We start from the raw sequence: 15217 nt of genomic DNA, 5'->3' as shown, positions 1-15217 counted from the left end.
GTATTCAAGTACTAATAGTTTCTGTGTATATGCATCATAATCTCTCTTTCTCTCTCTTAATTCCCTTTCCCAAGTGTATCTAGTGCCCACTGTGTTCAGGTTCTGAAAGGCACATACAGGAGGGTCATTGCTAGGATTTATTAAAGATATGCTCTGTCCCTTATTCTCATGCAAAATGAAGGACACAGCCAGAGATGGCCCTTAACCCCTGGATAGAAGTTGCGTTTACAGTTGTCTTTAATGGTCATGTACTATTATTCTCTAGACCTTAGATTGTCTTCAGGGCATGGAGGGTATTGATGGCTCCTGGTTCAAATAAGATCCACCTTGACCTCCTATCTTAACCCTTTCCCCTCTCTAGGGAGGTATATTTGATGTGCGTGAAGTGACAAAACTGTCCAAAGTATAGAAATGAATATAATTTTGATTCCGTGTTTCTAGTTAAATTCATAAGATATTTGAAATATTTTGAAAAGTTTTATATGATAATAATTTTCTAGTTTATCTTGGTTCAGCAAATAGAAGAAATTTCTAATTTAGCAATGTAATGTGCAATTTCTTCATAAATTGGTAAAAAAATCAGATGTTTGCTTACCTGCTACTCAATCTAGCCTTATCTATTGCTGAAGGCTCTTAGCAAGATCCACTTTCTCATCTACTTCTTACATCTGTTCCCTGCAGGGCAAGTTTCAGGCAATCAGTAAAGTGTCTCCTCATAGACTCCAGTGGTGAACTAGGTGGGCAGGGACCAGAGGCTCCGTATAAACTCAGCTGAGCTGGATGCTCCTGGAATCTCTGATGGCCTGGTCTGGGCTTTGGTCAACAGTTAACTTGGCACCTAATTAAGCAGAATAAACCTCTGTCTCCATAAGATAGAATATCCAGGGACTATTCTGCAGACTTGTGTGTGTTCTGGGTGTCCTCTGTTCCACCCTTTGGAGAAGAGCCCTGTGAATGGGGCAGCATAACTGTCACATTCAGTCCAGCCTCAGCCTCTGTGGGACCAGAGGAACCACCTCCTGGAAGCTACAGATAGAGCCTACTGCCTTGGGAAGCCCCTGAAGAGGGTTCTTGTTCAGGTCAGAAGGCATGCAAATCAACTCCAAGGAGATCTGTATTTATTTAACTCTAGGCCCCAATGGTAGAGTAGCCCTGGCCTTAACTACCAGCAACATTCCCTTGACCTTAGGTCTAGAAGCAGCAGATTCTGTGGAAACTACAAGATGAGCTTCCTGGTCCTGCTCCTCTGCACCCTGGTACTGGGATTTCAGGGTAAGTACATTTAATTCTTGCAGATCATGAACAGGAATTTTAACATCTGACACAGACATAATGTTCCCAAATCACACTGTAACATGTAGAGAAGTTTTAATTTAACTCTTATTAGTAAATTAAGGCAGAAGTGCACAGAGCACTGAACCCATCCTTGGCCTCTGTCCCTGTTCCCCTCTCCATGGCTTCCTCTCTTAAGAGGCTTAGCAGGGCCCTGCTCAGACTGTGAAGAAGTGACTTGTCCATTAGCCTCTCAGGATGGCGCTGTGCCATGCTGCGTCCTGTTGCATAACTGCCCTGGTCCCGAGGACACCAACAGTCATGTCTATATGAATTCTCATACATAGAGGAAGGTGGGAAGGCCAGAGGTACTAATGTTTGTGACATTTGACTTTTGCATGGTTCTTCTAAGGAATAGGGATAAGTCTTCAAGAGAGGTAACACATTGTGCTTCTTGGATGGGGTGTCCTCACAGGCTGCAGGGGGCAGATTGTCCTGACTCAGTCTCCAGTGACCCTGACAGCATCTCCAGGTGACTTTGTCTCCATCACCTGTAGAAGCAACATGGCGGTAGGTACCTCCATGGCCTGGTACCAACAGAGAGCCCAGGAGACCCCACGGCTGCTGTTTTTTGGGGCTTCTGCCAGGGCTTCTGGAACCCCTTCCAGGTTCCGGGGAAGTGGTTCTGCCACTGACTTCTCCCTCACCATCCATGGGGTGGAAGCTGAGGACTTCGGTGTGTTTTACTGCCAGCAGCACTTCAGCCGGCCTCTCACAATGACAGGTCCCCAAACAAATATCCTCTTTATGGGCCGGAGACCTTGCCTTGTTGCAAAGGCACCTGTTTCCTGCTGAAGCCACAGTTTGAGAGGAGTAAAAGGTCTACAGGGTCTGTGTCTAAGTTCTTACTGTCTGTGTTTTCTGAGCTGGTGAAGCAGGGGAAGGTTGAAGAGTTGTTACTTCACATTAAACCACATCTACAGAGAGGAGAATTGGGCAAGGGGATTGGAGGCAAGTTGTGGTTTAAACAGATGCTGAACATGGGTTAGTTTATTGCTTTTTCTTTTGTATATGGAAGCATAACAGAGCACCTCTATAACTTAAGAAATTGATACTATGATGTATTATTGTTAGTGAATCTGGGGTTTGCTGGAAGGTTTCTCTGCTCCTTTGCCTGGGTCACTTATGCAGCTGCAGTCATCTGAGTCAGTGGGCTGGGTGGTTACTGTTGGTCTCACTCATCTGCCTGGTGTTGGGGCTGGTTGTCGGCTGAGAGCCTCAGTTTTCTTCTTAGTGACATGCCTGAAGGAGGGGAGATGGGAGTAGTCCATCTCAGATTCAGGCACTTAAAAGAAAATTGTAAAAAAGTTGAAATGAATAATATAAGTTACTTTTGTTATCAACATGCACTGGCAGTTCTGAAAAATACTAGAAATAAAATAATTCTTCTCATGGAAATGACTATGCTCACTGCTCACCCCCAACCATTTCTCATGTCCCTGAACAGCCTTTACTCATGTCTGTAGTTGGTGCTGGCTAATGGCTGGTGCCTGAGTCTCCTCTATGTGACCTCTCATCTTCCCATGGGCTAGATCGGTTTTTTACCTTCCAAGGGTAGAGCTGGAAGGCCTCTGTGCTCTTGATCACAGTGTTGCTTTCTCCTCACTCTACTGCTCAAAGCAAGTCCAGAGACCACTCTAGATTCAATACAAAGAGAAATGAACTATCCTTTGTATTGGGGGATCATGTGGCAATGTTTTTCTAATCTATCATAAATGTCTTGATGTATACACTTAACAAGAGTGGTGCAGTATAAATGAATGGTTGCTATGTTCTGTGAATTGAGTCTTGACATAAGAAGTATACTTTATTCTCATCTTCCAGTTGATGTCACTAAAGAAGAGAGAGGTCAAGAAACGTTGTCAAAGTTCACCCAGATCATAAACCAGAATTCTAATCAGAAAATCTGCCTCACGGAAGCAGGGAGGGGTCTGACACGCAGAGGGATCCTGCAGAACTGGCTGATGGGACAATCTGCAAGAGGCCCTGCTGGACAGCAGCCATCTAGCTCCTCACAACACTTCCTGAGTACAGAACTTTGTCTCTTAACACCTATCGGTAGTTTCATTAATTGTTCTGAAGGTAATTTGTGTGATTAAGTTTGTGGCACTTCTAATAGCTAAGAATAAGATGAAAAAAGCTCCAGAAATGGAGCTTCCCAGATCCCATGGGAAAGATGATATGTCATATTATTGCAAGATGATGCAAAGAAATAAGACAATAACATGAAGGAAAACAGAGAAAACATTAGACTGAGGCCTTGGAATAAGAGCTGGAGACTTTCAGTTACTCACAAGAAGCCTAAATGGAAATGAGATGTCTCCTGCCTGAGCACCAGAAGGCAGAGGGAAAATTCTCAGTTAATAATGAACGATCAAGAGTGTTAGAGGCACTGGACACCTCATAACAAGCAAAAATGGAGCTTCCCAGATCCCAAATGTTTCCTCAATCTAACCCCCCACACTCCACCCCTGCCCCACCCTAGTGCAGCCCCCATTATCTTCCACCTAGACCACAGCCAAACTCTCCTTAGAGATCACCCACTTTGTCCCTTCACTTCCCTGCTGTCTATTCTCAAGCCAGCTGCCAGAGTAATCTTTGAAAAAGATGAATCATGGTTCTCCTAGGCTCAGAATCTTGCGCTAGATTCCACACCCCATCATATAGAGAAAAGGTCCAGGTCCTCTCAATGCCTACCAGTCCCCACCTGCCCTGGACCCTCCCTGTTACTTCTCTGAGAACTTCCACAGCTCTATCCTCTGACACATGGGACTCCAGCCTCCTGGTCTCTTGGCTCTGCCCTGAACAAGCCTGCACAGTCCTGCCCTTGAGCTCTGTTCTCTCTGGTCCCTTAGAGATTATGTTTTTCCTCAAGCCCCTACTGAGCTCTCTCCCTCACCTCCAAAGTCAACCCAGAGCATCTCTTCTTAATGATTCCTTTAAATGTGTCCACACCACACCCTGCTGCTCACTATTGCAGGAAGCACTTTTCATTACTGACATTACATAATTTATTTCTTTGTGATTTTGGACTTTATAGCATGACGCTCTGTAATAAAATTTAAGCTTCAGAGGGTCAAGGGTGTTTGCCTATTTTGTGCATGTATTTCAATGAAATGTAAGTTCCTGCACGCAGTAGGTGCTCAGAGTGGGAACTTCTTCCCTAGAATTTTGCATATCTAGAAGTGAGAGAGAATTGTAAGGAGCGGATTAAACTGTTTGTTAAGCTGACAGTGTTGTCTTTGTTTTCTGTGTTCCTTTCTCATTCTCAGTCTTCAGGAAATAAAAAAGAAATCATAATTCTAAGTCCTTGATTTATGTACTTACGTTATAATTTAGGCCATATTTTCCAAAAGATTAAAACAATGATACAACATTATTACATTATAGTTTATCATATTACATATATAATATGGTAAGTAATAATATAAACTATACTATCCCTGACTACTGTAAATATATTGACTCTCTAGTTAAAAGACAAGATTTATTAGATCATGTCAGGAGTCAGTAGATATTTAAATATTGAGAGTCACAAAGAAAAATTGAGTATACCATATAGCTATTTATATAAAAACAGAAAAAGCGAATTTCAACAAATTTTATTAATGAATTCAAGTAGAATGCAACCCAAAGTGTTTCTCAGCCTGTCCAGGGGAACATCACTCCCAACACATCTGCATGATTCTGAGGAACACGTGGGAACTCCAGATGGGACTTTTATTCTGATAAGGAGTGTGAACAGAGAGCTTTCCAGAACTGTTAAAGGGGGAAGGTCCTGAGTCTGGGTGGAGGGATGCCCTGTGCAGACTGAGGTGGGATGGAGGATGGAGGGTCACCAGGGATTGCTCCTTGCCTGGTGGGCAGCACCGTCATCTGTCTGCAGGGAAGCGGTACCACCCACACTAAGGGGTCTGAGCCTGGGTTCCGCTCACCCGTGAAGGTGTGGTCGTCTTTGCATCCACAGTGCTGGGCATAACTGAGCATTGCCCTTTACTGGTTCTTGTAAAGAATGAGGTGGCATCAGGGCTCACAGAAACAGTGACTAACCTGCAAAGGGAAGTTGTGTCCGATCAATGACTCTTTCCAACCAGCTACAATCAATCACAAGGGAGATATCCAGCCACTTTGGGGAAAGAAAGACAGAAAAGAGATCATGGGCATTTATTTTATTTCTAACAGTCTTGGGTCAAATGCCATCTGCCTGAGTTCATGAGATTGGTGAGGCAAGAGGACATGTGGGTTAAATCCTTCCCCCCTGGCTGAGCCAATGGCCTTTTCTGGCCTGATTATGTATGTGGGCCTGGGCTGCTCAGTGCAGAGCAGAGGAGGAAGGTGGTCTCTGCAGCTGGAAGCCCTACATGACCACCCCAGATGCTCTCCATGTCCCTGCAGCCACCCTGCTATCCAAGTATAGATCAGTGCCTGAGTCAACGCTCTGGGGCAGGGCTGCTCAGGTAGGGCCTGGAGGTACCCTGGCTTGGGCCAGCTTTTCTGCCTTTTCTCACACTTACTCTGTGTGTCAGTGAAAACTCTCTCAAGGTTGTTTGTTCCTGGGACCTGACCACTCTTCTTGGCAAGCACTGGAAGCTCAGTGTAGATCTACTGTCCTGGTCTTATTGGAATAACAGTGGGTATAATTTAGATTACATTGGCAAATTGTTCATTTCCAATTCCAGACACCACTGCAGAAGCTGTCTCCAGTCTCCCTGTCTTTGTCTCCTCATGAAAGAGCCACCCTCATTTGTGGGGCCACAGCATTGGCACCTCCGCACCTTGGTACCAGCAGAAACCTGGGCAGACCCCCAGGACCCTCATCTATGGAACATCCATCAGGGCCCTGCACATCCCAGCACGTCAGGTGGAAATGGGTTGTGGGTCTGGGACAGACTTCTTTACCCCCACCATCCTCAGTAGCCTGAAGTCTAAAGATCTTGCACTTCATGTTATCAGTGTGGTGGATGTGCCCCACAGTGAGTCAACGTGAAGCAAAACCCTCCAGGAACCACAGCTGGTTTTTTTTTTTTTTCCCTGAAATCATCTGCTTCCTTTCTGGGCACCTCCTGTGGTAGCAGCTCAGTTTTAGCATGTTTGCCTTTTGCCTGCACTTTCCTCTACTTTCCTTCGGTGTGGTGCTGTGCCATCGCCCACCTTCCTTTCCTCTGTCTCCTTCCCTTCCTCCCTTGTTCCCTCCTTTCCTTTCTCTTCCCTCCATCATAAATAAACTTTTTACTTCTATCTATTCTAACATTTATGTGAGAATGCTCTCTCCCCTATGCCATGAGCACTTAGTGAGCTCCCAAACCCAAAATTATGTTTTGTAACACCCAGGGAGAAGCCTGTTCTTTGCAGATGAATCTGCTACCCTGGTCTGTCGTCAGATATCTGGGGACACTGGGTCTGTGCTGAGTTACTGAGATGAGCCAGCCCTACAGCTGTGCCCAACTTGCCCACCCTCTGCTGATTTGCATGTTCCCAGGCCACAACCCTTGCCCTGAAGACTTATTAGCATGCTAGTCACACTCTGTGCAGGAGTCCGTCCCCATCAGGACACAGCATGGACACGAGGGCCCCCACTCAGCTCCTGGGCTTCCTGCTGCTCTGGTTCCCAGGTAAGGAGAGAGAACACCAGGGATTTACTCAGCCTGTGTGGTCAGTCCTGCTTGAGTCCTCAGAGGTGTCCTCTTATGATTAATTTTATGAATGTTTGTGTCTATGTTTCCCATCTCAGGTGCCAGCTGTGCCATCCAACTGACCCAGTCTCCATCCTCCCTGTCTGCATCACTAGGAGACACAGTCACCATCACTTGCCAGGCCAGTCAGGGCGTTAGCAATTATTTACACTGGTATCAGCAGAAACCTGGGAATTCGCCTAAGCTCCTGATCTATTCTACATCCAATTTGTACCCTGGGGTCCCATCAAGGTTCAGAGGCAGTGGGTCAGGGACAGATTATTCTCTGACCATCAGTGGCCTGCAGGCTGAAGATGTTGCAGATTATTACTGTCAACATGGTTATGGTACCCCCACACAGTGTTACAAGCCTGAACATAAACCTCCCAGGGAAGCAGGTGTGTGAGGCTGGGCTGCCCCAGCTGCTCCTCCTGAAAGGATTTCTGAAAAGCAGCCCTGCTCTGAAGGTCTCTGCATAGTTTTGGTAGAAGGGACCTGAGAGGCTCCAAGGTGCCCTATGTCTCTCTCCTTCTCCTTGTCCTAGCAGCACAGACTGCCAGTGCCTCTCCTGATCTCACTAGGGAAAAAGGTGATTATACCTTTTACAATATAATCTCTCTTTTATGGTATAATTTAGTCTCTGTATGGCATCAGTGGAAGTTATACTGTACAGGAGAAGCCACTCTAGATATTCCATCTAGGATACTATTATGTACAAGGCATAGGAGTCTAAACTCTGGTGTTTAAATGAGTGGCCTGGGGATATAGTAGTCAAAGATGGGAATACTAGAAAGTGGGGATACCCTGGTCTTCCCCAGAAGCCAGAGGACATCTTCCCTGGAACTCATAGGCTGTGTCACCATATGCTCCTTGGACTTGTCTGGGAAGCCTGGGGCAGGGGTGCTGATGCTCTCAGCTGCCTGTAGCACCTGGCCAGGTGAGTCAGCAGTTCCCATGTGTGTTCTTGTGTCTGGCTGCAGGTGCTGGTGGATAGTATAGAATTCTCCTCTTCCAAGTTCCAAATCTCAAGAAGGGTCCCCTCATTAAGCAACTCTACAGGAAGCCAGAGAAAGAAAATAATCTCTACCTAAGGTGCTTCCAGAATGATGATGATGATGGGGAACTGTCAGCTGATGTCACATGGTCAGTATTTTTTGGCTTTCAGAATTTTGTGAGTTAGTTTATGGAGGTCTGAGATCTTAGCAAGATGCATTTATGGGGTTCAGGGTACTGCTTCGATATACAATGTGAAATGTTTACATTGAACCAAGTAACACATCCATCATGATTATACTCATTTATTAATAATTTTGAAATGTACCATTGTATTGTGCACATTAGGTGAGGTCCCCCCAGATACCCTCCCTTATCCCATATCCTCCCTCCCCACCCTTCTCTCTCCTCTTCCCATCTACTTTATGGACTATACTTAAAGCTGAGGACCGCATTATCTCTCTCTCTCTATCTCTATATAGCAGTCATTTGATAAAAAAATAACTTTCTTGACTATAAATACATATAATACGGTGGGCCTAACTTGGCCCCACACAACACCCCCCCTCCCTGCCACATCCTCTCCTGAAACAAAGACCACAAAGGGCCTAGCTAGCCCTGCCCCTAAAACTCCTGCCATAAGACCCCTAGCCCAATAGAATTTCCAGGCCAGCAGTGGAACTTTTCTACTCCTACAGCCAAATAAAAAGCTGTCTCAAACTGTGCTCTGCACAGATGCCATCTTTAGCTCTGCCCACGTGGGTTTCTTTCACTTTCCTTAGACCTGGCCTGAGTTTCTCCATTCTCCAATCTTGTTTCTGGCTATCCACCATAGGCCTTTCAACACACACACACATACACACGCATGGTTAGGACATATCTCAGGGTGATTTTGATTTACATTTCTCTCATAATTAGCAATGATGAACATTTTTTCATGTATTTGTCGGCCATTCATCTATCACTTTCAGAGAAGTTTCTGTTCAAGACTCTTGCCCAAATGGGGTTGTTTGCTCTTTTCTTATTGATTGATTTGAGTTCTCTGTAGATTCTAGTTATCAACCCTTTGTCAGATTCATGACGTGTAAACATCTCCTTTCTGAAGGCTGTTTGCTTTAGTTGTTGCACCCCATGGAAGAAGCATGGAGAATTCACAAAGAACTAAAAATTGACCTTCCATTTTCATTACTAGGTCTCTACCCAGAAGAAAAAAAATCTTTTTACCATAAGAACATTTACAGTGGAATGTTTATGGTGGCTCAATTCACGATTGCTAAGAGGTGGTAGCACCCAAGTGCCTATCAACTTGAGAATGGATTAACAAACTGTGGTATGTGTATACCATGGAGTACTATTCAGTCATAAGAAAAGATAGAGATTTTATGTCTTTGTGTTTATTTGGATGGAGTTGAAACGCATTCTTCTTAGTAAAATATCACAAGAATGGACAAACAAGTATCCAATTAGTATCCATACTAATATGAAACCAATATGTAAACAACTACATGCTCACACAAAAGGAAAACTCAAGTATAATCCAGTGAGGGAGAGGGGTGGGGAGAAAAAGGGGAAAGGGGAAGTGGGTGGGTGATTGGCAGCTTCTCACCTAATGTGCACAATGTGAGGGTTTTCAGCACCACCTTGGGTTAGAGGCTCACATACAACTTGCACTTTACCTTAGAAATGAAAACAATGCAACTTAAACATTTGCACCCTTATATTAATCTGAAGTGAAAAAAATGCATCAGGTTACAGTGTTTAATGTCCATGCATTATTTGGAATGGGACAAGATATTAAGTTATATAAGATGTGATAAGCCAAGGGTGAAGGTTGTAGTTCCCTGGGGTGCTCAAGTCATAAGAAAATAATATAGAAGCAGCAATTAGGAATAAATGTTCTAATACTGCAACCCTATATCAAATTAATAACCTGCGGACTTCTATGCAGAAGATTATAGAAAAATAAATAAAACTGCATGAAAAAATATTAAATGAAATCAGAAGAGAATTGAAAACTAAGAGGAACTAGTTTTTAATTTATTATACAAAATGGATAATATATCAATATATGAAAGTCTTTATAAAAGTTATGCAAAAGGGAAAATGGGGAAAAAGACCCATAATATGAAAAGAAAAAAAGACACAAACACCTGTGAAAATAAGCACAAAAAAATTTCAACTTTGCTAATAATTAGAGAAATGACAATGAAAACTACTTAGAGGTAGCACCCCCACCTGTCAGTTTGGAGAAAATTAAGAGAAAAAGAACTCTGGAGCCCATTTTTAAACAGATTTATGAAGAAATAAGCAGTTTCATTAATAGCTTGTTGGGACAGGAACTAATACTTCCCCTTTGGAGGAGAATATGAGGGTATCTGTAAACCAGCATTAACATTTAACTTTTGACCCATCATCCATTTTGCAGAAATTTTCCTGAAGATATTCCTTCAACAGCAATAGAAAAGTACACATGCAGAAGTTATTCACTGAAGCATTGTTTAGAATCACAATATTGAAAGCATTCAAAATGTCCATCCATAAAATTGTAGTTGGAAAAACTATGGCATCTCCCTATAATAGAGTACCTCTCAGCTGTATAAAAAGGAGGGTGATCTCTATGAACTGAAATGGAGTGATTACCAGGTATATTAATAAATAAAACAGCAATATGCAAACAGAAATCTGTATGTGCTATTATTCATATGAGGAAGCAGGGGGCACCCAACACACAAACAAGCAAAATCTGGAGGGATAGACCAGAGGTCCTTGGGAGAGTCATGAGAGGGAGGAGTTGAGGCAGAGGGAGGGCAGTGGGTGAGAGGGGATTGGACTAGTGTCACATGGGTCACTTCTCTGGGTACAATTGTTCTGCTTGTGAATATTTGAGTCTTTGGAGGCCATATTAGTATTTCAATATTCGATATAAATAAATAACTAGAATCAACAAAGATAAGAAAAATTGGAGGGAATATAAACAAAAGCAAATGAAACCAAATGCACCACAAATAAACAAAATAACCAGGGGAATGGCTAGATAATTAAAGGACAAATGTAAATAACCTTGGGATTTAGTATTGTGTCTATTTTCAATAGGACTAAAGGCAAAATAATTGTGAATGTCGTGCTTGAGTTAGTAGCTCTGATTGCCACAGGGGCACAGGTATGTACAGCTGCACATTTTCCATTCTTCTTCCCAGGGGATGGCTCAATGGGATTTTCCTCCTGAGTTTAGAACATGGGGTCTCTGTGGTTTGACAGGTAGTGAGGCTCCAGGGCTACTTCTGTCCAGTGGAGGATTATGCTCTCTGCTGGCTCCCTGGGCAGTGCTTCTGTATAATACAGCTGGGGGCATCCAGGGTGTTTCCTGGGAATTATACAAGGTTGTAAAATCAATCTCTCTCTCTCTTGCTTTTCCTTCCTTCATTCTTTTTTTTGTCAAGTTATGAACTGAACAGCAGTATAGTGCCTACCTCACATTTGGGGCTCAAGACATATTTATGGAAAAATGTGTAATAATGAAATTCTATTTAAAGTTTCTAAGATAAACTCAGGGATCAGAGAGAATCTCGGTGAGCACTAAGCCAGTCTCTGGAGTGATTTAGGTCAGGGTATGTGGTGATCTGGGACTATGTGTAAACAATAAAATGTGGATGTGGATGAATTTAATTGTGATTTATTATTTCACAAGTCACAAAGTACTGGCTTTGGGCTAAAAGATGGAGGATCACTCATTCTTTTTTTTTTTTTTTTTTTTACATAAAACATGGAAGCTGGACAGAGCTAGACCTGGGAAAGCTCTGGGGAAGAGAGGACAGAGTTGAGTAACCCAGGGAACTACATGAGGGACCCCTTCTAGCCCCCAACTAATACAGGTATCATGGCCTTTTCTAGAACCAGGAAGTAAAGTAGCCAACAAAGACACGGCTGTCACCCTTCATACTCTTCTGTGGGTTTAAATCTCCACAAAAATACAGGACATACTTGGTTTAGAGAAGAAGGAAGAGGATGATCCTACCTCCATAATCATTTTGCAGACACCACCCTCCCTGGTAAGATTACCAAATGGAGTGTTGCTTAAATATGCCCATAAATAAGACTTAAAACCCGGTTTTCTGTGGAGCTTTATTAGCCCTGTCCTCCTAAGACACACAGAGAGCTGAGGGAGGCCGGTGGGACAGACAAGAGAGAAACTGTCCCCAGGTTCTGACTGGGAGGGGGCAGCAAATGCATGATACATGCCCAGACTAACTGAGTCTTTGAGGACCCCAAGTCTGAGGACTCCACAGTCACTGCCTTGCTATTAGGGTGCTGTGCAGCTAAGTATGGTGTGGCCTCCTCAGCACTTGGATACTGCACATGGAGGGGAAATCCCAAGGCATAGACTATTGGCATCTAACTGAAAACTACACATCATTATCTTTTTTTTTTTTTTTGAGACAGGGCTTCAAGCTGTCCCCCTGGGTAGAGTGCTATGGTTTCACTGCTCACAGCAACCTCCAACTCCTGGGCTCAAGTGAGTTTCCTGTCTCAGCCTCCCAAGTAGCTGGGACCACAGGTGCCGGCCACAATGCCCGGCTGTTTTTTGGTTGCAGCCATTATGGTTTGGCGGGCCTGGGCTGGATTCGAACCCGCCACCTTAGGTGTATGTGGCTGGCGCCTTAGCTGCTTGAGCCACAGGCGCCAAGCGCATACATCATTATCTAATGTGACCACACATACATAGTACCTGGCATCCACTTATGATCTCTTAAAGGCATAAGAAGACAATATGTATGAAAATGTGCAAAAAGAATTTACACATCATCCTACAAATGGCAATGTCAAGTTACAGAAAAAACCCTCAGGATTCTCCCATATTTGGCCACAAAAGGGGGCCTATCACATGCACAACATTGACCCCAGAAGGGGCTCTGTGTCCCTGATAATTATGGCCAGGAGACTACACTGATTTGGGCTATTACTATTTTTTCATTATCACCACTTCTTCATTCCATTTCTGAGTTGAATCATTTCCAGCAATAATTTTATATGTCTCTCTGCTACCTTTTCATCTGGAAAAACACAGGGCCATAAGGATAAATATCACGCATCAGAACTCCAAGGGTATTTAGCTGAAAAATAGTTCTCTCTATCACATAGTGTCAGCAAAGCAGAGTGTAATTCTTGGTAAACGAACCTAGAAGAAAATACATACTACAGAGAATTGTGAGTGTGGGGTCTGTCTGATAAAGAAAAGGAGTGAGGACCATGTCCTCAGATTTTGGTCTGGTCACTGAGTAGCACCAGGAGAATAGGGATCCTGGTATCTTCATGCAGGCAGGAGAAAGGGCAGCACCTTTGGGTCTTCCCACGGCCAGTAGCCACGGACTAATAGACACAGAGTTCATGCCCACATTTGCTCACCTTCACAGCCACCTCCTGCCCCCAGAGTGAGGGTTGACCTGATCTGTCATCCCAGATCTGCAGAAACTGTAGCCACAGTCTGTCAATGAATGTGAAAAACAGTGGCTTTGGTTAGATGTATAGCATCTTTTGTGTGGAAAGGATTTCGGAGTTGCTACTACTTGCCTTTTTTCCCTGTTAACACCTTCTTCAAATATTTCTTCTTTTACATATTTTTCTCCAAAGCCTAAGTCAGGATAACTCTATATATTCACATCTGGCTCGTCCTTCTCTTATAGTCACTCTCTGCCGTCTACCTTCTCCTAGGGTTTTACCTTTCACAACAACCAAAAGACAATCCACTGATCACTCAGATAACAAATGGACGTTGGAAAAATACCTACTTTGAGACCTAAGTAGCAGGTCAATGTAATCACATATTCTTGAACTGTGGCTCCGGCATTTCTGATTCTTGGGAATCGTGTCTCATCAGTGTGAATCCTGGGGTGGCACCCATATAGTATCTCATCCTCCCAAGTTGGAAGTAGGAAAGAGAATTTTGTACCTCTCCTCTTGATTTCTGAAGTGTCCTAAGTGGTGGAGAATGTGATCTATTTGTGCAAATAGTTGACTTAGTAAGGGCTGTGCAGTGGTGGACACCACCATGTTTTGATAAATCTGGCTCATTTTTCCTTTCTCTAGATTATCAATATTCCAGTGGTAAATGGCTCTCACAGAAAAATGTGTTATCTAGCAGTGAACATAACTTATTTCTTCAATATTATCTATTGGGCAACAAACGTTATTTGGATCTAAATTCTGAGAAAAAGTTAAGACAGAATCAGATAGGGTCTCAGTCTGCTTGTGCTGCTATAAAAAGAAAATATCCTCACACTGGGAAACTTATAAGTAACCAGCATTTATTTCTCACTGCTCTGGAGTGGGGAAGTCCAGGATCAAGAAAGTCGCAGAGTCAGTTTCTGTGAGGCTGACTCTTTCTGCGTTTTAGATGGAAGAAATTAAGGAAATTAAGGAAGCATATAAAGCCAATGCAACATGGGATCCTGGAGTTTTACCCTGAAACATAGAAAAGACAACATTGGAAAACTCAGTGAAGTTCAAATAGGAATATAAATTAGCTAGTAGATTTGAATTAACATTAATTTTTAATTTTAAAATGGTCAAAGAAAAAAAGTCACTATTCTATATTTAGCTAAACTATCCTTCAAAAAAAAAAAGACAGGAAACCATGACCCAGCAGATATGCCCTAAAATAAATCGAGCAGAAATTCTTCAGAATCACAGTACGAGACAACTGACAGTTACCTGGATCCTTAGGGTGGAATGAAGGCCTCAAAATAGAAAAAAAATGAGAAGTTAACAATTTAAAATAAATGCCTACCTTGATACACATGACTTCCAAGTTCAGGTAAATCAAACTATTGTGATAGATGAAAGAAAGATGGAGGCATCTGTGGAATTTCAAAGAATTTATACTTTTACCTAAATAGCAACTATGAGTACAACATTATTCAGTTGAACAATGAAGATTTGCCCCCCCCGCCCTTTCCCCTGTGCCTGTTATTCCTCTTTAATAAAAACAAAAAACCAACCAAACAAACAAAAAAACACCAAACCAAAAACACATGATCAAAGAAATGAGAATCATGAAATATTTAGTGAAGCTCAGCCATATGAAATAGAAGAGAAAAACCAAGTTAATAAATAGAAGGAAACATTTCATTATGTCCTTTCTACCAATTAGGCAGCATAGATTGTTAGTACCTTGTTCTGAAGCATAGAGACATTCACTGTCTTGCTTACAGGAGAACCCCCCC

At 42.9% G+C, this 15217-nt stretch overlaps 1 gene segment (V, D, J or C); it reads left to right on the top strand.

The window, feature by feature from the left end:
* Window positions 1-6883: 6883 nt before the first annotated feature.
* On the top strand, window positions 6884-7410 carry LOC100959696. The segment is given in 2 exon segments: window positions 6884-6944; window positions 7064-7410. Coding segments are annotated over 2 exon segments (402 nt in total).
* The last annotated feature ends 7807 nt before the right edge of the window (window positions 7411-15217 follow it).

This window comes from Otolemur garnettii, unplaced genomic scaffold, assembly GCF_000181295.1.
Source record: "Otolemur garnettii isolate 467f Iridium unplaced genomic scaffold, OtoGar3 scaffold00148, whole genome shotgun sequence".
Lineage (NCBI taxonomy): Eukaryota > Metazoa > Chordata > Mammalia > Primates > Galagidae > Otolemur > Otolemur garnettii.
The sequence above is the reverse complement of the archived record's forward strand: the minus strand, read 5'-3'. Positions and strand labels throughout refer to the sequence as shown.